The 21,234-nt window shown below is 38.1% G+C and overlaps 1 protein-coding gene across 3 annotated transcripts; it reads left to right on the top strand.

Moving 5' to 3' along the window:
- The first annotated feature begins 21 nt into the window (after nt 1-21).
- MAT2B (methionine adenosyltransferase 2 non-catalytic beta subunit) lies at nt 22-20,260 on the top strand. Of its 3 annotated transcripts, XM_080803906.1 has the most exons (8): nt 22-124; nt 2,122-2,229; nt 11,214-11,408; nt 13,640-13,754; nt 13,951-14,103; nt 16,876-17,069; nt 17,836-17,949; nt 18,314-20,260. In XM_080803906.1, exons 2-8 carry the CDS (start codon nt 2,200-2,202, stop codon nt 18,482-18,484), a joined length of 972 nt encoding a protein of 323 aa, XP_080660032.1. In that variant the 5' UTR covers nt 22-124; nt 2,122-2,199; the 3' UTR covers nt 18,485-20,260. The 3 variants fall into 3 exon arrangements, with proteins under 3 accessions (XP_080660032.1, XP_080660031.1, XP_080660033.1); XM_080803905.1 differs by lacking the exons at nt 22-124; nt 2,122-2,229 and adding an exon at nt 4,446-4,642; XM_080803907.1 differs by lacking the exons at nt 22-124; nt 2,122-2,229; nt 13,951-14,103 and adding an exon at nt 4,446-4,642 and having other exon boundaries at nt 18,314-20,253.
- The last annotated feature ends 974 nt before the right edge of the window (nt 20,261-21,234 follow it).

The following is a 21,234-nucleotide window of genomic DNA, read 5'->3' as shown; positions in this document are numbered from 1 at the left end:
AAGGTAGTTTCACTTTCCATCACAGTGTGGGTGCTATGCAGCTCCTGCAGGTCTTTTGTCTGAGCTAAGCTGGAAAGAGGAGCTTAAGGAAAAATGTGGGACAAAGGTCAGCAAGTAAGAATAGGTGAGCAGTAAAAGTCAAGTCTTGGGGTCTGGCTGATGGCAATGTTTCAATATGATTTTAGTTTGCATTTCCCAGATGCTGAGCATCTTTTTATGTGATAATTGGCCATTCTTATGTCTTCGTGAAGTTATCTGTTGAAATGTGTTCATTTTAAAAATAATTTTTAAAAAAATTACTGAGTTGTGCTGTTGATAACTGACCTTTGTGCTTAGGGGCCAAAATATAACACGAAGATAGAGTTTGGAATAAAGAAGAACTTTATTGCTTTGCCAGGCAAAGGAAACTGCAGCAGGCTATGGCCTTCAAAAACTGCAAGCCCCCCTACAGAAGGGGGCTGGAAGTTTTATAGGGAAAAAAGAGGATCTCGCCAGTTTCGACAGGAATTGGGAATGTGCTGCCAGCCTCTGTAATAGTTTTCAGGGTGGTACTGGGTTCCTGAAACAAAAGGCTGAGAACAGAAGAGGGGAGGTTTGCAGAGAGAGGAGGGAGGTTTGTGGAAGAGAGGTTAAAGGATACTCAGTTTCAAATCAAGCTTTGGGAAAGCATTAGTGCAGCCATTTGATTTTTGCTCAACTTTATGCTTTAAATTTTTTTCATTTTAATTTTTTAAAAAGATTTCATGTATTTATTTGAGAGAGAGAGAGAGCGCACGTACCCCATATGCGAGAGTGGAGGGAGGAACAGAGGGAGAGGGAGAGAATCTCAAGCACATGCCCTGCTGAGCATTGAGACCCTGAGATCATGCCCTGAGCAGAAACCAAGAGTGGATCACTTAACCAACTGAGCCACCCAGGTGCCCATTATGCATTTTTTAAAAAAGTTATTTGTTTTTTTTAATAATCTTTATACCCAACGTGGGGCTTGAACTCACCCCCCTCGCTGCCCCCCCCACCCGAAATCAAGAGTCCGGTGTTCCACCAACTGAGCCCGCCAGGCCCCCCCTCAACTTTATGATTTTAAAGCAGTTTCAGTAGGGGTTCTTTAAATATTCCGACTATGAGTCCTTTTCATTTGTGTGTATAAAGATCCCCCCCAATCCAGTTTGTGATTTGCTTAGTCATTTTCTTAATACTGTCTGTTGATGGATACAAATTTCTTATTTTGGTAAAACGTATCAGTTTTTTAAAATTGCGCAGTTCTCCATGACTTATAGATTTTCTGCATGTCTCAGAGTTTACTATGTGCTGTGTGCTCTAAGTCTCTAGAATATAAAGAGTTAAGTGTATTTTTCTTAGTTCTATCTATATGGCATTTTGTTGTTGTTCTTAAATTGTTACAAAGCCATAGTCCAGAACAGTGGTTCAAAATGTAATGGAGTGTATTCATTGTCCTAGAAATTGTTAAAAGTAAGATTACAGGGCTTCACTCCTACAGAATGACTTTTGTTTCATAGTTTCTATAGTGCAGGCAGGTTTGCAAATCATTCATCTAGAAATCTTTACTTAAAGCTGCTCCACCTACCATTTTCTCAGTGCGAAGGCAGCATAATGTTAATAGAAATGACCTGTTGCATTTTAATTGTTGGGTGCTGTTACCACCAGTGCCTTTTACTATGCTTTGAAATAATTAGAAGGCACTGGGCGGAAAAGCACTGAAAAACTTTACTTAGATTCTGTTGCAACACGGCATAACTGAATAAAATATTTCAGGACACGAAATCAACTGCATGATCTGCGGCTTTCCAACTGTGAGCTCTTGCTTTTCTTCTGCAAGAGAAAATTGCAACAAGTCTTCACAGGAAGTTTTTTTGTTTCTTCCTTTCTTCTTTTTAAAATAAATTTGGTTTTCCCAATAGTTTTGCTAATGGACCCTAACTTGACATGCAATTAAACATGAAACTTCTCATTGGGTATTTTCAAGACTGCCAGGGGGAATCAGCTGCCAGTTTACTGCAATGTGGAAAACTGCATGAGATTCTGGGATTGGAATCAAAATGCTAATTTAAAAGGTCGAGTGAAGCTGAAGCTCACGTTTTTGCGTGCCTGCGCTCTCTTCAGGCAGAACAAAGACCCAGGCAGAAGAGGCAGAGGCTGAGACTCATCCCAAATCTGTTTTCCTGAGATAATTTTGGAATCATGCCTGAAATGCCGGAGGACATGGAACAGGTAAGAGCTAGCTGTTCAAGAAATGAAGCATTCTGGAGTTAGTGTCTTTAAAAAGCATCCCAGTGAATATCTGGTAAAAACCAAAAGGGTGTGTTAAAAAAAGAAAAAGAAAAAAGAAGCGGGTGTCATTCATTTCTTTAAAACATGTAACTTTGGGACATGGAGGGATCAACCAATTTTAATTATTGACCCTGGGAACCAGGTTTTCAGCTAAGTGTCATTAACTGACAAAAATAAAATGCAAAACAGAACAGCAGTTTCCTTTACCAAATTATATGCAGTGATACAGGTGAAGTTTCTATATAAGTAAGGATTTTATCTATAATTGTGTGCTCCTGCCTTTGTCTTAGCATGAACTGAATCTGCTAACTTAACTTTAGCTCCAGGCTGCTCTCTTTGAATTTACAGACTTAGCCACCACAGGAACTTGGATATTGTATGTACAACGGTGGCATTTTTGTTCATAGGAAAACTTTAATCTTTAAAGAGAATGAATAAAAACCACACATGAACATATACCTCTAGAACTATCTCTGGTTTTACCTGGGAGGTATCACACCAAATTCTCAAAGGTGGGCAAGAGAACTCTTGTTCTTAACTCTGGACAAGGCTGCTCTGAGAATCAAAAAAATAGTAATTGCATATGCATGTCCTTAAATCTTCGCACTGTACACTTTTTTAAAAAAATCAGAACGATCGGGTTACATCACACGTCGCTTCTAGAAATTAACAAAAATCCCAGATTTTAAAAAGGAGGATTAGGAGGATCTTGAATTTGCCTCCCCTACCCACCCACGGACACTCACCTTTTCTTTGTGTGCAGATTATGAATGTTTAATGCTGGGGCAGCCCTCTCAAGGACTCTCTGAATAATGCTAAATTGATTAACAGTAACAGTTTGGGTAAAAATAAAAATCGGAAAGCGGGGGGGGGGTTGGGGGGGGGGCTTCAGGCTCTCTTCCCCCACCGTTCCAAAGAAAGACTGTTTACTCGAATTAAGAAATGAGTTCTTGTTGGGGGGGGTTGGGTAGAAAGGAAATTCACGGGGCTCAGACAAAGAAAAACTTTTCCAAAAGGCTGCTTAGTCTTTAGCTCTGAAATAAACCAAAAGGGATTATGAAAATAAGGCCTTTTCAGAAAAATCCAAGCCGCGGTCACGCCTGTGGGCGACTTTTAAGCCCCGTATCCGGCGTGTCTGGGTCAGAACACTCGGGTCTGTTGGGTGCATGCCCGCGAACCCTACACGGTCCATGGCGGGTTTTTTCCTGAGTAAATTTCACAGGCGTCCCAATGGACGCGGATTTTGCTGTTTTGAGCTGGGAGGGAAACCAGTTGCTTGCGAGGTCTTTCTCAGCCCTTGGGGCTGTTGTTTCTGATTCGTGCTTTTAGGAAGCCGTGCAAGTGGTGGAGGGTCTAGTTACTCCGCTCGGTTTCTTGAATTTGCGGTGGTTGCGGAGGCCGAGCTCGCGGGGCCGTACCGGGCAGTTCCTGACGCGAGTGCTTCTCCAAAGGGGTCTCTGGGTCCGGTTCCTTCCGCTAACTAAAATGTAGAGTCCCTGGGTCTATTACCACAGATTCTCGTTATGTATTGACGGGTACCGTCCGAGAATCTATTTTGAAGAGGCTCCCGGATAATTCCTCCCCCACCCCCACCCCCCCAACTTTTTATTTTTAACTGGTTAAAAATAGTTTGACTTATTTAGAATTTCACACGTACCACTTTTTAGCATCCCAGAAAGACAAATGGGTTGTTGAGGTGTTAATGACTCAGATGCCAACACTTGTATTTTTATTCTTTGTCTCTCTAAATCCCTTTAAAAAAACAAACCAACAACCTCCTAATATTGCAGAGATGGAGGTCTAATGTCCTCCCTCCTCCTGGTCTTCCCCAAACCTACCCCCTGGCTTTAAAATGTTTTCTCCTCCTTTATGTATTACGTGCCCAGTTGGATCTTACGCACGGGGCAGTCTGGAACTTGAAACTCTAGGCGATCCAGTTCAGTCCTACCCTAGACCAGAACAAAGGCAAAGAGAGAAAAAAGTACAGAAACAACCCCTCCCCACACAAAACTTGTATTCACTGCCTAAGGCCAAGGCCTTTGTTTTGTGTATTCCTTTAAGAGTTGGCGAGTGGGCTGCGAGCGTACAGAACGCGCCCGCCCCCTTTCTGGGGCATCGGCTAAGCGTGGCCAATCAACGGGTGAGGCCTTGGCGGCGGAAGCCGGAAGCGGAGAGAGGGGGCCGGCCCGGACCTAGGGAGGCGGGCCGAGGGCGACGAAGCTGCGGCCCGTGGCGATCCTGGGCTGGAGGAAGTGGCGGTCGCTGCGGCGGCGGCGCGAAGACGGCGGGCATGGTGGGGCGGGAGAACGAGCTCTCCATCCACTTTGTTCCCGGGAGCTGCCGGCTGGTGGAGGTGAGGGAGTCGGCCCGGGGGTCTCGTAGGAATTGCGAATGCAGAGGGGGACGATCCAGGTCTCGGGGGCTCGAGTGATTTGCCCTGCGCATCCTGCAGAAATCCCAGCCCCTGACTCTGAGTCGCCCCAGCACCTCCTTCCTAGCTCTGAATGGAGAGGGCGGCGCCCCCGAGTTTGTTTACCTCCGTGCACACCCGTCGGTGTTTGCTCTTCCAGTCCTGCGGCAGGAAGCGAGTAGGTCTGGTTTCACTCTGGTGTTTCGGTCTTCTCTCCCGGAAACGAAGAGGGGCTTTCAGAGCTCTTTCGGTTTTGTTTTATCTCTCTGAATTTCTTCTTCATTCTTTGTTCCTATCTCTCGATCTTACCAGTTCTTATCTGAGAATGAAGGGGAAAGTGGTTTTTTAGAAATAGCGGATTTGGAGATGACAAGTTACTGAAATCTTAGTGCAAGGCACTATGTATGCACTTTACATGCATCATTTAATCGTCATAACGGTGAGATCCTGTTTTTGCTCCATTTTACAGAGGAGAAAATTGAGGTTTACAGGATGAGGCTTCGGTCAAGTTCATTCAGTAAGCTTGGAGCCGGGATTCAGATACAAATCTCTTTCACTTTCTCAGGCTTTGAACCACTATGGAGGTTACGTAAAGGAAGATTGTTACTGTGGGAGAACTATCCCAGACGTCTTCCGTCTCCATTCTTGTGTTTCATTTCTGGGCCTCCCAGCATTCAGTCCACAGAATGTATCTAACAATGGCGAAAAGAAGAATGTTAATGCCTAGACCGATATGTCTTACGGAAATAAGAGATGTGGGAGATGGCTGTTTTTGATACTGCAGAATTTTTATGCTTCCAAGAGTATATTTAGTGTTTCTAATCAGTTTGGTGTTTGGGGAGTAAAGTTAGGCTAGATGGACTATGAAAACTTATGTATTGTTCCTTTGTGCCCCCAAAAGTACTGAATGCATAATATTACATATTGTTTACATACGTATGCGTGTGTGTGTGTGTGTGTAAAGCTTAATGTTTCGCAGTATGAGTTCAGTAGACTAATGAAAATAGGTTTTCATGATTTCACTAAAAACGATACACCCTAAATCTTATTTTTTTTAAAAGATTCTTTTAATTTTAAAATAATCTGCACCCATAGTGGGGCTCACACTCGCAGCCCGGAGATAAGAGTGTCAAGCTGTACAGACTGAGCTGGGCAGGGGCCTCCACCCTAAATCTTGACACATATTTTCTGCTCTCTCAAAACATGTAGAATTAAAATTCACTTGTGAGAATGAGGACTGCCTTACTGCTTACATTGGAGAAGGTGACTATGGTGGTACATGTTAAGACTGTCTTGAAGGGTAGAAATAGGGTGACAGTAGTAATTAGACCAGTGTCACCTAGATAGTCATGGAATCTTGAGTTTCTTAGAGTCCAGTAATGTCTACTCAGAGATCTGCCTCCAGGGCAATGTTATATGAGAGGATCAGTTAAAGAAATGAAGAGGAAACTGCCATATCTAAGAGGTTCTAAAAATAGCAAAGTATTTTATTTACCACTAAAACTTAAGAAGATCTCTATTTAAGTGTTACTGATGTCTCATTCTTTTTCTGGGACATTTTTAGAAGTTAATGCAAGTGTGCTAAAGTGGAAATCACTGTCCCAGAGTAGTGTTTGACCATTTTGAAAGAGCCATTTGTATAATTACCTATAGTTTGATGTCATTTGATTAGGTAGCATAATGAAACTTGTACCTCTACATTTATTTATATGTATTTAATTTTTCAGGAATTCTTTGGGTCACTGTAAATCTGGTCACTTGTAATTCCATACTTCTAAGAGTTTATGTAGTTAGAGGCAAGTACACTCAGAGTAACTTAAAGTGATACTTTATACTATACATATAAGTTAAGTTTTCAAGCAGACAGTATTTTCAACTCTTTTTTGTTGTTTGGATTAACTACAGTTTCTTCATTTTGAGTTCTTTGAAGTGCATGGATATTCCTGAGTTTTCCAAGACTAAAGTATTTTATGGAGTAACAGTCCAAAGTAATTTTTTAGAGGAATATTCCTTTTCTTTTAAAAATAAATATAAAGGGACGCCTGTCATGATCCCGGGGTTCTGGGATCGAGTCCCGCATCGGGCTCCTTGTCCAGCAGGGAGCCTGCTTCTCTCTCTGCCTGCCATTCTGCCTGCTTGTGCTCTCTCTCTGACAAATAAGTAAAATTTTTAAAACAAACAAAACTAAAAACAGTGTGCTTTTAAAAAGCTTGAGGTGGATTTCTGTTTATATATAGAAAGTAAAAAATAAATATTTTTGTTTGGGGTCTTTTAATTTTAGAGTGAGGCATATTTTATTTGCCAACCACCAAATGACAAAAATCTTGTCTTGGCTCCTGTAGTGTGACAGAAGGTGCTCATTGAGTCTCTAGAGAGAACTCTGTGAAAAGAGGAAAAATTACTTAAGTAAATGAGGCTCCTTTCACTCTTTTCAGTCCCCTCTGTGTTAAGGATAATATGGAAAATGTTAGAATATAGAACTGTAAAGCTGGAAGAGCCTTAGTCATCTTATTCACATTCCTCATTTTACTAATCAGGAATTTGATCAACAGAGATTTCAGTAACTTCTCAGTACCACATTTCATGGCAGAATAGTTAAAATTTAATCATTATGAAATCAAATAGAAGGTCAAAGGATTAAGACAAAACTCAGTATGTATTTGGGTGGACCATAGAAGCTAGAAACAAGTCTGGGCCCAACCTTTTCCATTTACTGTGGGTAAAGACTTTGACATTTCAGGGCTTCAGATTCCTCAGTTTGGAAATAGTATTTGCCCTGCATGTTTAATAAGGCTATTCTTATGATCAGAAGTTATGATGTAGGCTTACATAATACTGGATAGTTTTCAGATATAAGATTGTGCAGTATCATTTCCGTTTTAAGAAATGCTTGCACTTTAGATCTTTGCTTTTTTTAATAAAGAAAATTCTCGAGCATTGACATCTGTTCACTGGTTACCGTGGACTGTTTCCTCTTTTCTTCTAGGGACCTTACAGATTACCCCAGGCTATAAGGACATAAGATTGTATTTTTTTCCATGCAACCACATTCTGTTTTAAAGTTAAGTGTATTAAATTCCCTAAGAGCCTTGCTGTCCTTGTAGTTTAATACTGTATTCCATCAAGTCTAAAATGTACTTGATTATCTGGGCTCTGATTTTAAGATGCACTAAAAAGCAAAAGACACTGCCAGACTATGACACAGTAATAAGATACATCCCTGTTTCATTCATTTAACAGGGATGTTAAAATGAGGAAAAAGTTTGCTTTTTGCAATCAGTGAAGTACGCAGAGATTGGAATCCACTGTTCAGTAACCTTTGTGTAATACATATACTTGTTCTTTGACTTTACTCTTGTTTTCCTTTTACGGGAGAAGAGGGAAGGAAAGGTGTCACTTCTGGAAAGGTAGATGACATTTTTTGGCTTCTTTGAGTAAGATAAATGTTTCTTTAGGAAAACCTTGGACTTTTCCTGGAGTTCAAGATTACACTTCTCAAAGGGCAGTTCCCAAATCACCATCTTCAGCACATTCCTGGGAACTTGTTAGAATTACAAATTATCAGGACTTATCCCAGATGTACTAAATCTGAAAGCCTCCTGCATGATTCTTATACATAATGAACCCTAAGAACCACCAACTAAGAACTGTAACATATGCCTTTGCTTCTTTAATGTGAAGTAATAAAAAGTGAGAAACTCAGAAGAAACCAAATCATAGCTCTTTTATATTTTCTCAGGGATCTTTATGGTATTTATCCTGTGTAAATTGTTTTCTGATTCTATGTACTAGACTTGGCATGTTCGCTCTTCTTTACGAATCAGTCTTTGTAGGGCTGTTTTCTTGCCAAAATTCAAAGAAAATATTTTGCTGGCTGAAATCCTTGTTTTCATAGATCAATTGGCTTGGGGCCAAGTTTTACAACAGAGAGCCTAGATGATTTTTCCTTCAATTTTTAAAATGTTTGGAATGGTTGAACTAAGGAAAAAATATCTTTAAGAGTTTACCATTATGTGGTCTCCCTTTTTTTTTTTTTTTTTTAAAGATGTTATTTTTTCACTTTAGAGAGAGCACCTCTGCAAGCGGGGAGGGAGAGGGACAGGCAGACTCCGAGGAGAGCCCAATATGGGGCTCCATCACACTACTTTGAGATTACGACCTGATCAGAAACCAGGTCCGGGGTCCCCCTCCCCATGCTGTTGCTGTCAACCCTTTCATTTCAGATTTTTCGTATGGTAGGAATACCTAATTTAGGTGGCTTTTTATTTTATTTATTTATTTATGTATTTTACTGTTTATTTATCTCAGAGAAAGAGAGCACAAGCGTGCATGTGCATATAAGCTGGAGGGGCAGAGGGTGCAAGAGAAAAAAATCTCAAGCAGATTCCCAGCTGAGTATGGAGTCCAGTACTGGACTCAGTCTCACAATTCTGAGATAAGGACCTGAGCTGAAACCAAGAGTCAGAGGCCTAACTGTTGCCACCCAGGCGCCCTGTGGTGGCCTTCTTTTAAAAAAAAAACATAGTGCTAAATTATTCTGCTGAACTGAGGACTAACAAAGATCTTTAGTTATTGTATGCTTGTTTAAAGTGTTTTTTTTTTTTTTTAAGATTTTATTTATTTGAGAGAGCGGGAGCAAGAGAGAGCGTGAGCAGGGGAGCAGCAGAGGGAGAAGGAGAAGCAGACTCCCTGCTGAGCAAGGAGCCCCATGTGGGACTTAATCCCAGGACCCTGGGATCATGACCCCAGCCAAAGGCAGATGTTTAACCCATCGAGCCACCCAGGCACCGTGCTTGTTTGAAGTTTTTGACATCTCAGAATAGGTGACCATAGCACTTGAAGTAAAAAGACTGCAAATTGATAAAATATAATAATTCTTTTTTGAAGTAGGCTGCACATCAAACCTGGGCTTAAATTTATGACCCTGAGATCAAGAGTCATATGCTATACTGACACAGCAAGCAAAGTGCCCCTAATAAAACTTTTTTTTCTCTCTCTTTTTTTAAAGATTTTATTTATTTATTTGACAGAGAGAGAGAGAGAGATCACAAGCAGGCAGAGAGACAGGTAGAGAAAGGGGGGAAGCAGGCTCCCAGCTGAGCAGAGAGCCTGATGGGGGGCTTGATCCCAGGACCCTGAGATCGTGACCTGAGCCGAAGGCAGAGGCTTAACACACTGAGCCACGCAGGGGCTCCCCTAATAAAACTTTTTATTGGTGGTTTTTAAAATAGTAAATGTTGATTTTATTCAAGAGTTTGGGAAATTTGGTGTTATCCATCTTTGGGAAGAATGGAAGTTTTTAAACTGGTTTGGAAACAATTTTTTTCTAAATAGTTGTTCCTTTTAATTTCATTGTGTAAGGAATTTTTTCTTTGCCATGTAAGAACATAGATTAGTTTAAAATATTTTAGTTTCGGGACGCCTGGGTGGCTCAGTTGGTTAAGCAGCTGCCTTCAGCTCGGGTCATGATCCCAGCGTCTTGGGATCGAGTCCCACATCGGACTCCTTGCTCCGCGGGGAGCCTGCTTCTCCCTCTGCCTCTGCCTACCACTCTGTCTGCCTGTGCTCGCTTGCTCTCTCTCTAACAAATAAATAAATTCAAAAAAAAATTTTATTTTTTAAATTAAAATATTTTAGTTTCTTTTTCTTTTTTCCCTTATCTTCTGAGTTAGGGCTTCCCCCACCAATGTTAGTTTTAACTTGTCTGTTAAGGTAAATTTAGAGTTAACTCAGGAACATTTACCAGTTTGCTTAAACTTGGATTATTATTACTGTCAAGACCACATGTATTTTTCCTCCACATAAATTCCTGTGAAATGTGAATTCTCTAACTCAAACCTATCAGAATATGATAAATCAGTGAGATTTGAAAGAAAACTTGGGATTACAAACTAAAGACCAAAATTGTCAACTTGTGAGCATATTGGTGGAATACAGCCAAATAGTTAATCAGGGCATAAAAAATTCGTAAGCTTCAAGCTAATTGTACATTTTTATAAAATGGAGAATGTAATTAAAATTGCTGTTTATTCAAATCTAAATCTATTTGACAAGGTATATCCTTACAGTATCATCTTAGGTTCTTTTTCTTGGATAAGATGAATAAAACCTTTTCTTTTTTCTTTTTTAAAGATTTTATTTATTTATTTGACAGACACAGCGAGAGAGGGCACATGAACAAGGGGAGTGGGAGAGGGAGAAGCAGGCTTCCCACCAAGCAGGGAGCCTGATGTGGGGCTTGACCTGAGCCAAAGGCAGACGCTTAATGACTGAGCCACCGAGGTGCCCCAGTAAAACGTTTTCTTAAGTGATACAATTATTGATGCAGCTTGATCTTTGTTCTAACTTAAGAATTGTCTAATAATTAAAAAAAAAAAGAATTGTCTAATAAATATGGGACATGAAGCAGACTACTTAGACTGGAAGTATTTAGTGAACAATAATGGTGACTAATTTTGTAGAGAGAATATTTTCAAAAATAAGTAATCCTTTGTTCTCCTGTTTCACTTTTTAGGAGGAAGTTAACGTTCCCAGTAGGCGGGTTCTGGTTACTGGTGCCACTGGACTTCTTGGCAGAGCTGTGTATAAAGAATTTAAGCAGAATAATTGGCATGCCTTTGGCTGTGGTTTTAGAAGAGCAAGACCAAAATTTGAACAGGTTAATCTTTTGGATTCTGAAGCGGTTCATCACATCATTCATGATTTTCAGGTATGGTTGTCTCTTTTAACACATATATAAACTATGCTAAGAGTTGTCTATAAACTATATTAACAGTTGTCTGGATGATTTAGAAAATGTTCTTGCTCTCAAGAGAGTTACTGTACCTAAGCTCTAACCTATTAAGCAGCAAGAGTATGCAGTTGACCCTTGAACAGTGCAGGGCTTAGGAGTGCTGATCCCTGCATAGTTGAACATCTATGTATAACTTTTTACTTCCTCAAAACAATTGCTAATAGCCTACTATTGACTGGAAGCCTGGTTGATTAACACATATTTTGTATATGTGTTATATACTATATTCTTACAATAAAATAAGCTGTGGAGAAGAAAATGTTACTGAGAAAATACATTTATGGTATTGTATTTATTTAAAAATATCTGCATATAAGTAGACTCGTAATTCAAACCCATATTCCACAATCAACTGTATAGTGCACTTTTTTTTTCTGTTAGCATGGCAAAGTATATGCCATCATTCAAAAGATTGGGTTGAAACATAGGTTGACAAAACTTGGGAATTAAAGCATTTTATAAAAAGCTTATGTTTGTGAGGTTCTCTTGTTAAATATGACTTTCTATGCAAATGCCTGTTTAATACTATCTGTAAACCCGTAACACTGCAAAGTAGATATTATCATTTCCATTTTAGAGATGACAGGCTCGGGTTAAATAACTTGTTGACCATTGCTGTAGTAAAGTTACTGAAAAATTTAACTTCTGTTCTACCTCTGATCAAATTGTGAGAGGTAGAGTTCTTTTCAACAATGTCCAAGGGACACCTGCATTAGTCACTTGGGGAACTCATTATTTAGATCTCATTTCCAGAAATTTTAATTCAGTAAGTCTGTGTGGGGCCCAGGACATTGTAAGATGCACCCCAGATTATGCACGTTCAAGTTTTAAAACAACTCTAAGATTGTGCTTCCTCAGAAGTTGTTAAGGATGGAGATAGTCCGGCAGGTTTGTGTGTTAGCCCTGCCTGTCAGTAGTTTTACCGAATCTTCACCTGGGTTCATCTTCTCTGGGAAGTAGATACCCCTTCTTTACAAAAGACCCTGTGCATTCCTTTATCTTCAATTCAGTTATTATTATTACTATTTTTAAGTAAGCTCTAGGCTGCACATGAGGCTTGAACTCATTACCCCAAGATCAAGAATCACATCCTCTACTGACTGAGCCAGCCAGATGCCCCATTCCTCTGTCTTGATGTATGTAACATACTACTGAAACAGTCTCTTTACATATCCTTCTTTTCCGTAGATATGAAATCCTTGTTCCTTGGGCAGTGGTTAGTATACAGGCGACATACTAAATGAATAGTTAACATTTGGTTGTTGTTGTTGTTGTTTAAGATTTGATTTGACAGAGAGATCACGAATAGGCAGAGGGGCAGGCAGAGAGATAGAGGGAGAAGCAGACTCCCCACTGAACAGGGAGCCCAAGGTGGGGCTCAGTCCCAGGGCCCTACGATCATGACCTGAGACGAAGGCAGAGGCTTAACCCACTGAACCACCCTGGCGCCCGATAGTTAACATTTTTTAAATGGTTGATACAAGTGATTTGAATTTATGAATTTAATTTGAAATTGGTATTCTTTTAACATAAATTAATTATTTAGGTCACATTAATTGTATAAATGTTAGTTCTTTTCTGCCATCCAAATTAGAGAATAAAGCTTATTTTGATTGAAAAATAATAGTTGTTGACATTAAGTTTATCTGGTTTTGCCTAGGGATTACTAAATTTCTCTTTCCTTTTCAGGGCCTACACTTACTTATTTATGTATTTATTTATCTATATTCATCTGTCTATCTCTCAAAGATTTATTTATTTATTTGAGAGAGAGATCACAAGTAGGCAGAGCAGCAAAGCAGAGAGAGAGGGGAAAGCAGACTCCCTGCTAAGCAGAGAGCCCGATGCAGGGCTGGATCGCAGGACCCTGAGATCATGACCTGAGCTGAAGGCAGAGGCTTAATCCACTGAGCCACCTGGGCGCCCCACCTACATTTATTTTAAGGAAGTTTGAAATTTGGAAAAGGGAAGCATGAGAAAACTATTACAGCAATTCTAAAAAAAAAAAAAAAATTTTACAGCAATTCTTTACTTGAAGGAATGTTGATTTAGCAAACCTTTTTTATGAATTGAGTTACTGTTGCAAGGCTGTAGCTCCCCTGTTTTACTCCTTTTGGGTTAAAAATACATCAATGTTTACCTTCTAGCCCCATGTCATAGTACACTGTGCAGCAGAGAGAAGGCCAGATGTTGTGGAAAATCAGCCAGATGCTGCTTCTCAGCTTAATGTGAATGCTTCTGGGAATTTAGCAAAGGAAGCAGGTAATGATGACTTTATAAAATCTTTGCAAAATATTAAATAATTGCTGAGTTTATAAAGGTCAAAGGTTTCTAGATCGCTTAGAAGAGATTTGTTTATATATGATGAATAAGCTATTATAAATGCCAGTGCAGAGTGACGTTATATAATAGTTTGATAGATTATTTTATTTCTTTTATGTCTGTCTGTCTTTTTTAGCTTTAATTGGAGCGTTTCTAATCTACATTAGCTCAGATTATGTATTTGATGGAACAAATCCACCTTATAGAGAGGAAGACGTACCAAGTCCCCTAAATCTGTATGGCAAAACAAAATTAGAAGGAGAAAAGGCTGTCCTAGAGAACAATTTAGGTAAGACACATTTCTTTAGCTCCTGATAGTTTTGATTGTTTGAGGATTTCTTTTATGATACTGAGAAACACACACACACACACACAGACACACACATATGTATATATATACATATATATGGTATGCTATATATAAGACATACAAAATTTTGAAAAAATTAGCATAAATCATTGGAGAAAAATTAGAGAATGTAGTTAATAAAAATGAAAAATAAGAATTTTAGAAATCCTGACGAATTTATGAATCCTTGCAGACTTTTTCCAGTATTAGTATATACATGAATGTCATTGTATAGGGGCATCTGGCTGGCTCAGTCAGTAGAGTATGTAATTCTTGATGATCTTGGGGTCGTGAGTTCAATCCCCATATTGGGTTTAGAGCTTAGATTAAAAAAATGTTATTGTATAAAGGACAGAAATCTTATAGTATAAATATTTATAATATACTTTCAAAAAACAGGTCTATCATTTCTCCTAGATTGAGGTATTTGTAATTTTTTGTACAATTTTTAAATTTCTTTCTTTCTTTTTTTTAAGATCTGGAGGGACAAGAAGGTTGGGGGGAGGGGCAGATGGAGAAGGAGAGAGAGAATCTCAAGCAGGCTTCATACCCAGTGTGGAGCCCAGGGCGGGGCTTGATCTCACAACACTGAGATCATGACCTGAGCCAAAATCAGGAGTCAGATGCTTAACTGACTGAGCCACCAAGGTGCCCCAGTTTTTGAATTTCTGTTTATATGGCTCTTCTTTTTCCCTATATATGTGTGTGTATATACACACACATATATGTACTGAATATAAAAAGTAATACCCTTATTGGAAAAAAAATAAAATAAAAATTGTAAAGGGTAGAAGTTCTTTTATAATCTTGCCTCTGAGAAACACCAGATGTGGTTAGGTATGAAAGTATTTTTTGTGAATTTTCTAAAAATGGAGGATTTCGTTTTGTAATCTGGTCCCTCGAATATTTGTCTTTCACTACATATTGAGTCATCTCTGGATTATCTTTTCCTATCAGTGGCTGCATAGTACTTGATTTAATGATTCCTTGCACTGCCTTAGACTATACAGTCTTTGAGAAGCATCCTGTAGTGTAGATTCCATGCTTATAGGCATTTAGATTTCCAGGTGGGGTTTTTTCTTTTCCCCTTTGGTATTACAAATTATCCTGCAGGAATCATCCTTGAATACATATCTATACGTGGTTATCCAGTATGTTAATTAAATTAAAAAGTTGTTAATTTTCAGTTAAAGTGTTCATTATCCAAAGTCTTTTGTAACTGCTCAGTAGGGACCTACATAAAATCTGAAAGCTCATAATTTCTTAGTCAGTGGTTCCAAGAATTATGTGGTGAAACACTCGCATAACTTTAATATAGCTTCACCACTTGTTGTGTGTCATGGTTGTGTGTGTGTGTGTGTTTTTCACTGAACTTGTTGGGAATTAGTTAAAATTCACCCCAAAATATTTCACCATGCTGTTTATCTTTTTTATTTTTATTTTTATTTATTTATTTAATTCAGTTTTATTTTTTAAAATATTTTATTTATTTATTTGTCACAGAGAGAGATCACAAGTAGGCAGAGAGGCAGGCAGAGAGAGAGGAGGAAGCAGGCTCCCTGCTGAGCAGAGAGCCCGATAAGGGGCTTGATCCTAGACGTGAACTGAAGGCAGAGGCTTAACCCATTGAGCCACCCAGGGGCCCCTGTTTATCTTTTTTAAAAGATTGATTGATTGATTGATTGATTTTGGGGTGGGGGGAGGAACAAAGGGAGAGAATCTTTAAGCAGATTTCCCACTGAACACAGAGCCGCATGTGGGGCTCAGTCTCACAACCCTGAGATCATGACCTGAACCGAAACCAAGGGTCAGATACTAAACTGACTAGGCCACCCAGGCACCCCTATGTTATTTATCTTCTAACAGGAATGTTCTTTACATAATTACAGTGTAGTTATCTCACTCGGGAAATTTAACATTAATATGGTGTTATACTATAATATATCATCTATGTAGGAATTTTCCCACTTGTCCCAATAATGTCCTTCATTGCATTTTATTTTTTAATCTAGGACCCAGTCAAGGATCACTCATTGCATTTAGTTGTCATATCAGTTTAATTTCTTCATTATTATGACTGTTAAAAATAATATATAAAAATACCCCAAATGACAGAGACCTTTAAAAATACTCAGTATAGGGCACCTGGGTGGCTTAGTGGGTTAAGCCTCTGCCTTTAGCTCAGGTCATGATCTCAGGGTCCTGGGATCGAGCCCCGCATCGGGCTCTCTGCTCAGCAGGGAGCCTGCTTCCTTCCCACCCCTCTCTGCCTACTTGTGATCTCTCTCTCTGTCAAATAAATAAATAAAATCTTTAAAAAAAATAAAAATGAAAATACTCAGTATAATATTTGTTAAATGGGTGTTATAGGTGAACTATGTCATTTTGGTATGTTGCAAATTTTCTACAACAATATATTTTTTTTAATTTTAATTTTTTTATTTGAGAGAGTGTGGGTATGCGAGCACAAGCAGGGGGAACAACAGAATGTGAGGGAGAAGCAGGTTCTCTGCTAAGCAGGGACCCTGATGTGGTGGGGCTCCATCCCAGGATCCTGGGATCATAACCTGAGCCGAAGGCAAACACTTAACCCACTGAGCCACCCAGGCATCCCCCTGTTGCAGTATTATTTAAATCTACATACTTTCATTTTATATCAAGACTTAAGAACCAGTCAGCTTTAAAAAATTACCTGTTTTTATTAATTCCTAGGAGCTGCTGTTTTGAGAATTCCTGTTCTGTATGGAGAGGTTGAAAAGCTTGAAGAAAGTGCTGTGACTGTTATGTTTGATAAAGTGCAGTTCAGTAACAAGTCAGCTAACATGGACCACTGGCAGCAGAGGTTCCCTACACATGTCAAAGATGTAGCTACTGTATGTCGCCAGTTAGCAGAAAAGAGAATGCTGGTGAGAATCTTTGGAAGGAGGAGTTCTTAACTGCCATCAACAAGTGAAAGTCAAAGTGTTTTTGTTTTCTTTATTATTATACATAATAATATATATCTTTATAATAATATAAATAAATAAATACAAGTTTTTATGTAAAACTTTTTTCAAACTACAGGGCGACCAAACAAAAGTAGTTTGCAGATAGTAGGCTATATTTGTGAATAGTAAAAATATTATGCTCTTGTGTTTGAATATTTTTCTCATACACTATGGATTCTTGTCTCTGACTAGAATCTTAATAGAAAGGTGAGAGTTACTGAGTTTAGGATGTTAATAATAGTTTGTAGTTTTTTAACATATAAAAATGTATATTTTAAATATGTACTATGGAACTATTTAAGGATGTCATGCCTAATTAGCTCATACTGCAAAATGGTTCTGTTAGATTTTTATTTTAGCTGAGGATAATTAGAAATACTCATTAAATTGGCCTGTGTTTCTGTAAAAATCTGTAATCATTCTTACGATTCCCACTAAATAAAATTTGGAGCCATTTATATTTTTATTTAAAAAAAAAATTCTTAAGCCTAAATTCTAGAAATTGTTTTTTATGCTTAGCTGGGTATATTTATAGGAATTTGATTTTAGATATCTCCTGGGGAGCATTCCAGAAAGGAGGGATGCGTTTTAATTCCTGCACTTTTAAATTAGTTTTTTTGTCCAATCTGTTATTCCACTCAAGTCAAAAAGTTGAAAATGTTTTGAATTTTTATGTCGTTATTAGGATCCATCAATTAAGGGAACCTTTCACTGGTCTGGCAACGAACAGATGACTAAGTATGAAATGGCATGTGCAATTGCAGATGCCTTCAACCTTCCCAGCAGTCACTTAAGACCTGTAAGTACATGGTGTTTTAAACCTCACTTGTTGAAAGCTATATTTTGTATTTTTTTTTAATATTTTGTATTACTGATAAAACTTTTCATGTTGCTTTAGAAATACTGGGTAACTTCATTTTTTGGTACTAATTAAAGTGAACTTGTAAGTTGGTGGTTTATATTGTTACTTATCTCTAAATTATCCTGTACAAGGAAGCCCATGAGTATTGGTGAAGTTTATAGGAAAAGTCTTGTCTTGATTATTTGTATTTTTGCAGGGATCAGATCAGATTTGCAGTTAAGGGCAAAGTGAAATATAGACTATAAAACTGCAACATAGTTGTATTTATCTTTAATTTTTTTGTTTTTATTTTTCTTTAAAGATAACTGACAGTCCTGTCTTAGGAGCACAACGTCCAAGAAATGCTCAGCTTGACTGCACCAAATTAGAGACCTTGGGCATTGGCCAGAGAACACCATTTAGAATTGGAATCAAAGAATCACTCTGGCCTTTCCTCATTGACAAGAGATGGAGGCAAACGGTCTTTCATTAGTGTATGTGCAGGTTTTTTTTTTTTAATTGAGAAGTATAGTATGTGGCACTTTTTAAAGAAAAAAGGAAATAGTTTTGTATGAGTGCTCTTTAATTGTGACTCATGATCTTTCAGGTAAATGATGCTCTTGCACTAGTGAAATTGTCTAAAGAAATTAAGGGCAATAATGCCTCAGTTGAAGAAATGATTTTTCTTTTTATCATTTTGTTCTGGCTTAACTTTGTTTGAGTATAGTAAATTATGATTCTTAAATATTTACGAGCCAGGATGAGACAGATCTACTGTAGACTTTCTCTTGGATGAAATGCATTATTCATTCCTATAACCTCTACATTTTCAGGACTTTTGCAACTGTTGACCTTTTTTATGTTTTAAAGTGAGTTAGTAGTACAAAAATCATTGGTGTTCATTATTTGCATTGCTTGAGCTCTGATCAAAATGTTTGAAGAAAGAAACTTTATTTTTGCAACTTACATGCAGTTTTTAAGCTTGAGATATTTCAACGTGTTATGTATATTGGAACTCCTGTAGCCTGATGCCTCCTGCTTTTGTAGCAGTGTATGGTGAGCAATTGACAGAGAGTATGTGTGTATGTGTATGTATTTTTTTAATATGTGTAAAACTGTCCTTTTCACTCCATGTCACTAAGTGATATTTCATATCTGTGGTTATACTAATAATGATGGGCCTTGTAAGTCTTTTGGCCATTAAAGAATAATAAATATGTACTGCTGGCATGGTAATGCTTAGTTTTCTTTTATTTACTTTATAACCATAAGGACCAAGCATCTAAACTCACTGTTATTTGTTGCTTTAATTTTTAAAAATTACATTCTTATGTAACATCTGATGCATATAAGAAAATATAGTTAAGATCTATTGAGATATAAATAATAAAATGAACCCTGGTGAACTCTACTTGAGACCTAGAATGTTACAGATACTGTATCTACTTGTGCCATCTGATTGTTTTTTAACTAAAAATAACTATGTAATCTTGCCACATATTTACGTAGAATGTTCCTTCTGAAGAATGCAGAGTATTTGAATGTATTATCTATGCAGAGTATCATTGAGGTAACCTTAGCCTCAAGGATATTTTTGGTCCTTAATAAGGAATCAGCATGGTAGAATGAGGTGTATGACTTGGCTTCTATTGAGGGTTCATTGTGAATCCTGGTTTTCTGATTTCACTTCTGGGGTATCCTTTCCCTAGGTTATGATTTTATCATCCATTGGACAAAAAGTATTCCTAAAAAAAAGTATTTCTAAGTTCCTAATTTACTTAGAGTTTTAGGTTTAGAAAGAATCAGGTTTGGATGATTTGTTTGAAGGACCAATTCCCACACCATGTTATAATTTGTGATTAGGGAAATTTTGGTGGTACCTAACCCCTAACCTGGACTCACTGAAACAGAATTTCTGGAATTGAGACCTGCTAATCTAGTTTTAAATTTTCTCTGGATGCTTCCAAAGTAAGCAGCCTGGTACTTGGATTTGGCAACCACTGGATTAAAGCTCCTTTTTTTTTTTAAGTTATTTAATTGCACATAGGACAAAATTGAGAAGTTTCAGAGTAAAAAACCTTTCTCATTCTTCTCTAGCTACTGATTTTCCATCCGTGGAAGAGATCAATGTAGATCAGATCCTGGTATGTTTCTGCAGGCACTCTGTATAGTAAGACAAGAATATACTCATTACATGTGTATGTCACCATCCCTTCTTTATACAAATAGCATCATAAAATAAAAAATTTTCTGTGCTTTTAAAAACTTTATATGCCTTAGAGTTTATTCCAAATTAGTTATAAAGAATGTCTGTGTTTTTTGTTTTTGTTTTTGTTTTACTATTCACTTTGAAATTTCAATCCTTTTTCTTTTTTTTAAGATTTTATTTTTAAGTGATCTCTACATCCAACATGGGGCTTGAACTCAAAACCCTGAGATCAAGAGTCATGTGCTCCACTGACTAAGCCCATCAGGAGCCCCTGAAATTTCAATCTTAACAGAAAAGTTGTCATAATAGCACAGGAATGTCTGTATTCCCCTTCCATAGTTTGCAATTATCAACACTTAGCCACATTTATCCTATCACTTTCTCTTTCTCTTTACATACACAAAGTATGTTTTTTTTTTTTCCGAGCCGTTCAAGAGTAAATTGCAGATATGATTCCAAGTCACCCACCTGCTATATAAGCATCAGTGTAAAAAAATCAAGATGCTCTTCCACATAACCCCATAATATAACCATCAGAATCAAGAAATTAACATTGATACACTATTACCTACTTCACAGACCCCATTCACATACGTTGTGCCAGTAATGTCCTTTATAAGTCTATCCAGTCCAGGATTATTTGTGGCATTTCTTACCATTTTGCTTAGGATTCAACCTGCAACCGTTATTCAGTGTTGTGTTCTCTTTCATGACCTCGACTTTTTCTGACATCTCTCTATAAAAGAAACAAATTCACGTTGATACTTCAATGCCAGTATTGCTCCATTCTTTTCTGTGCAGCTCCATTCTCTGATGTGAGAAATCTAGTTCCTATAATTCTTAATATGCTTACTAATTGGCTCAAGTTATCTATAAGAACCATTCTGATCACACAGTTTTCCTGCTACCCTCATCACAGACCTCCACGAGCCAATTGAGCATTTCTGACCCCTGGGCCACGGCCCCGATGACAGTGACCATGACAGTTACTGTACCTAGTTGAGGCCACTCTTTCCCTCCCCTAGCCCACACAG

This window comes from Martes martes (assembly GCF_963455335.1).
Source record: "Martes martes genome assembly, chromosome: 5".
Lineage (NCBI taxonomy): Eukaryota > Metazoa > Chordata > Mammalia > Carnivora > Mustelidae > Martes > Martes martes.
This window is presented reverse-complemented; position numbering and strand designations above follow the sequence as displayed.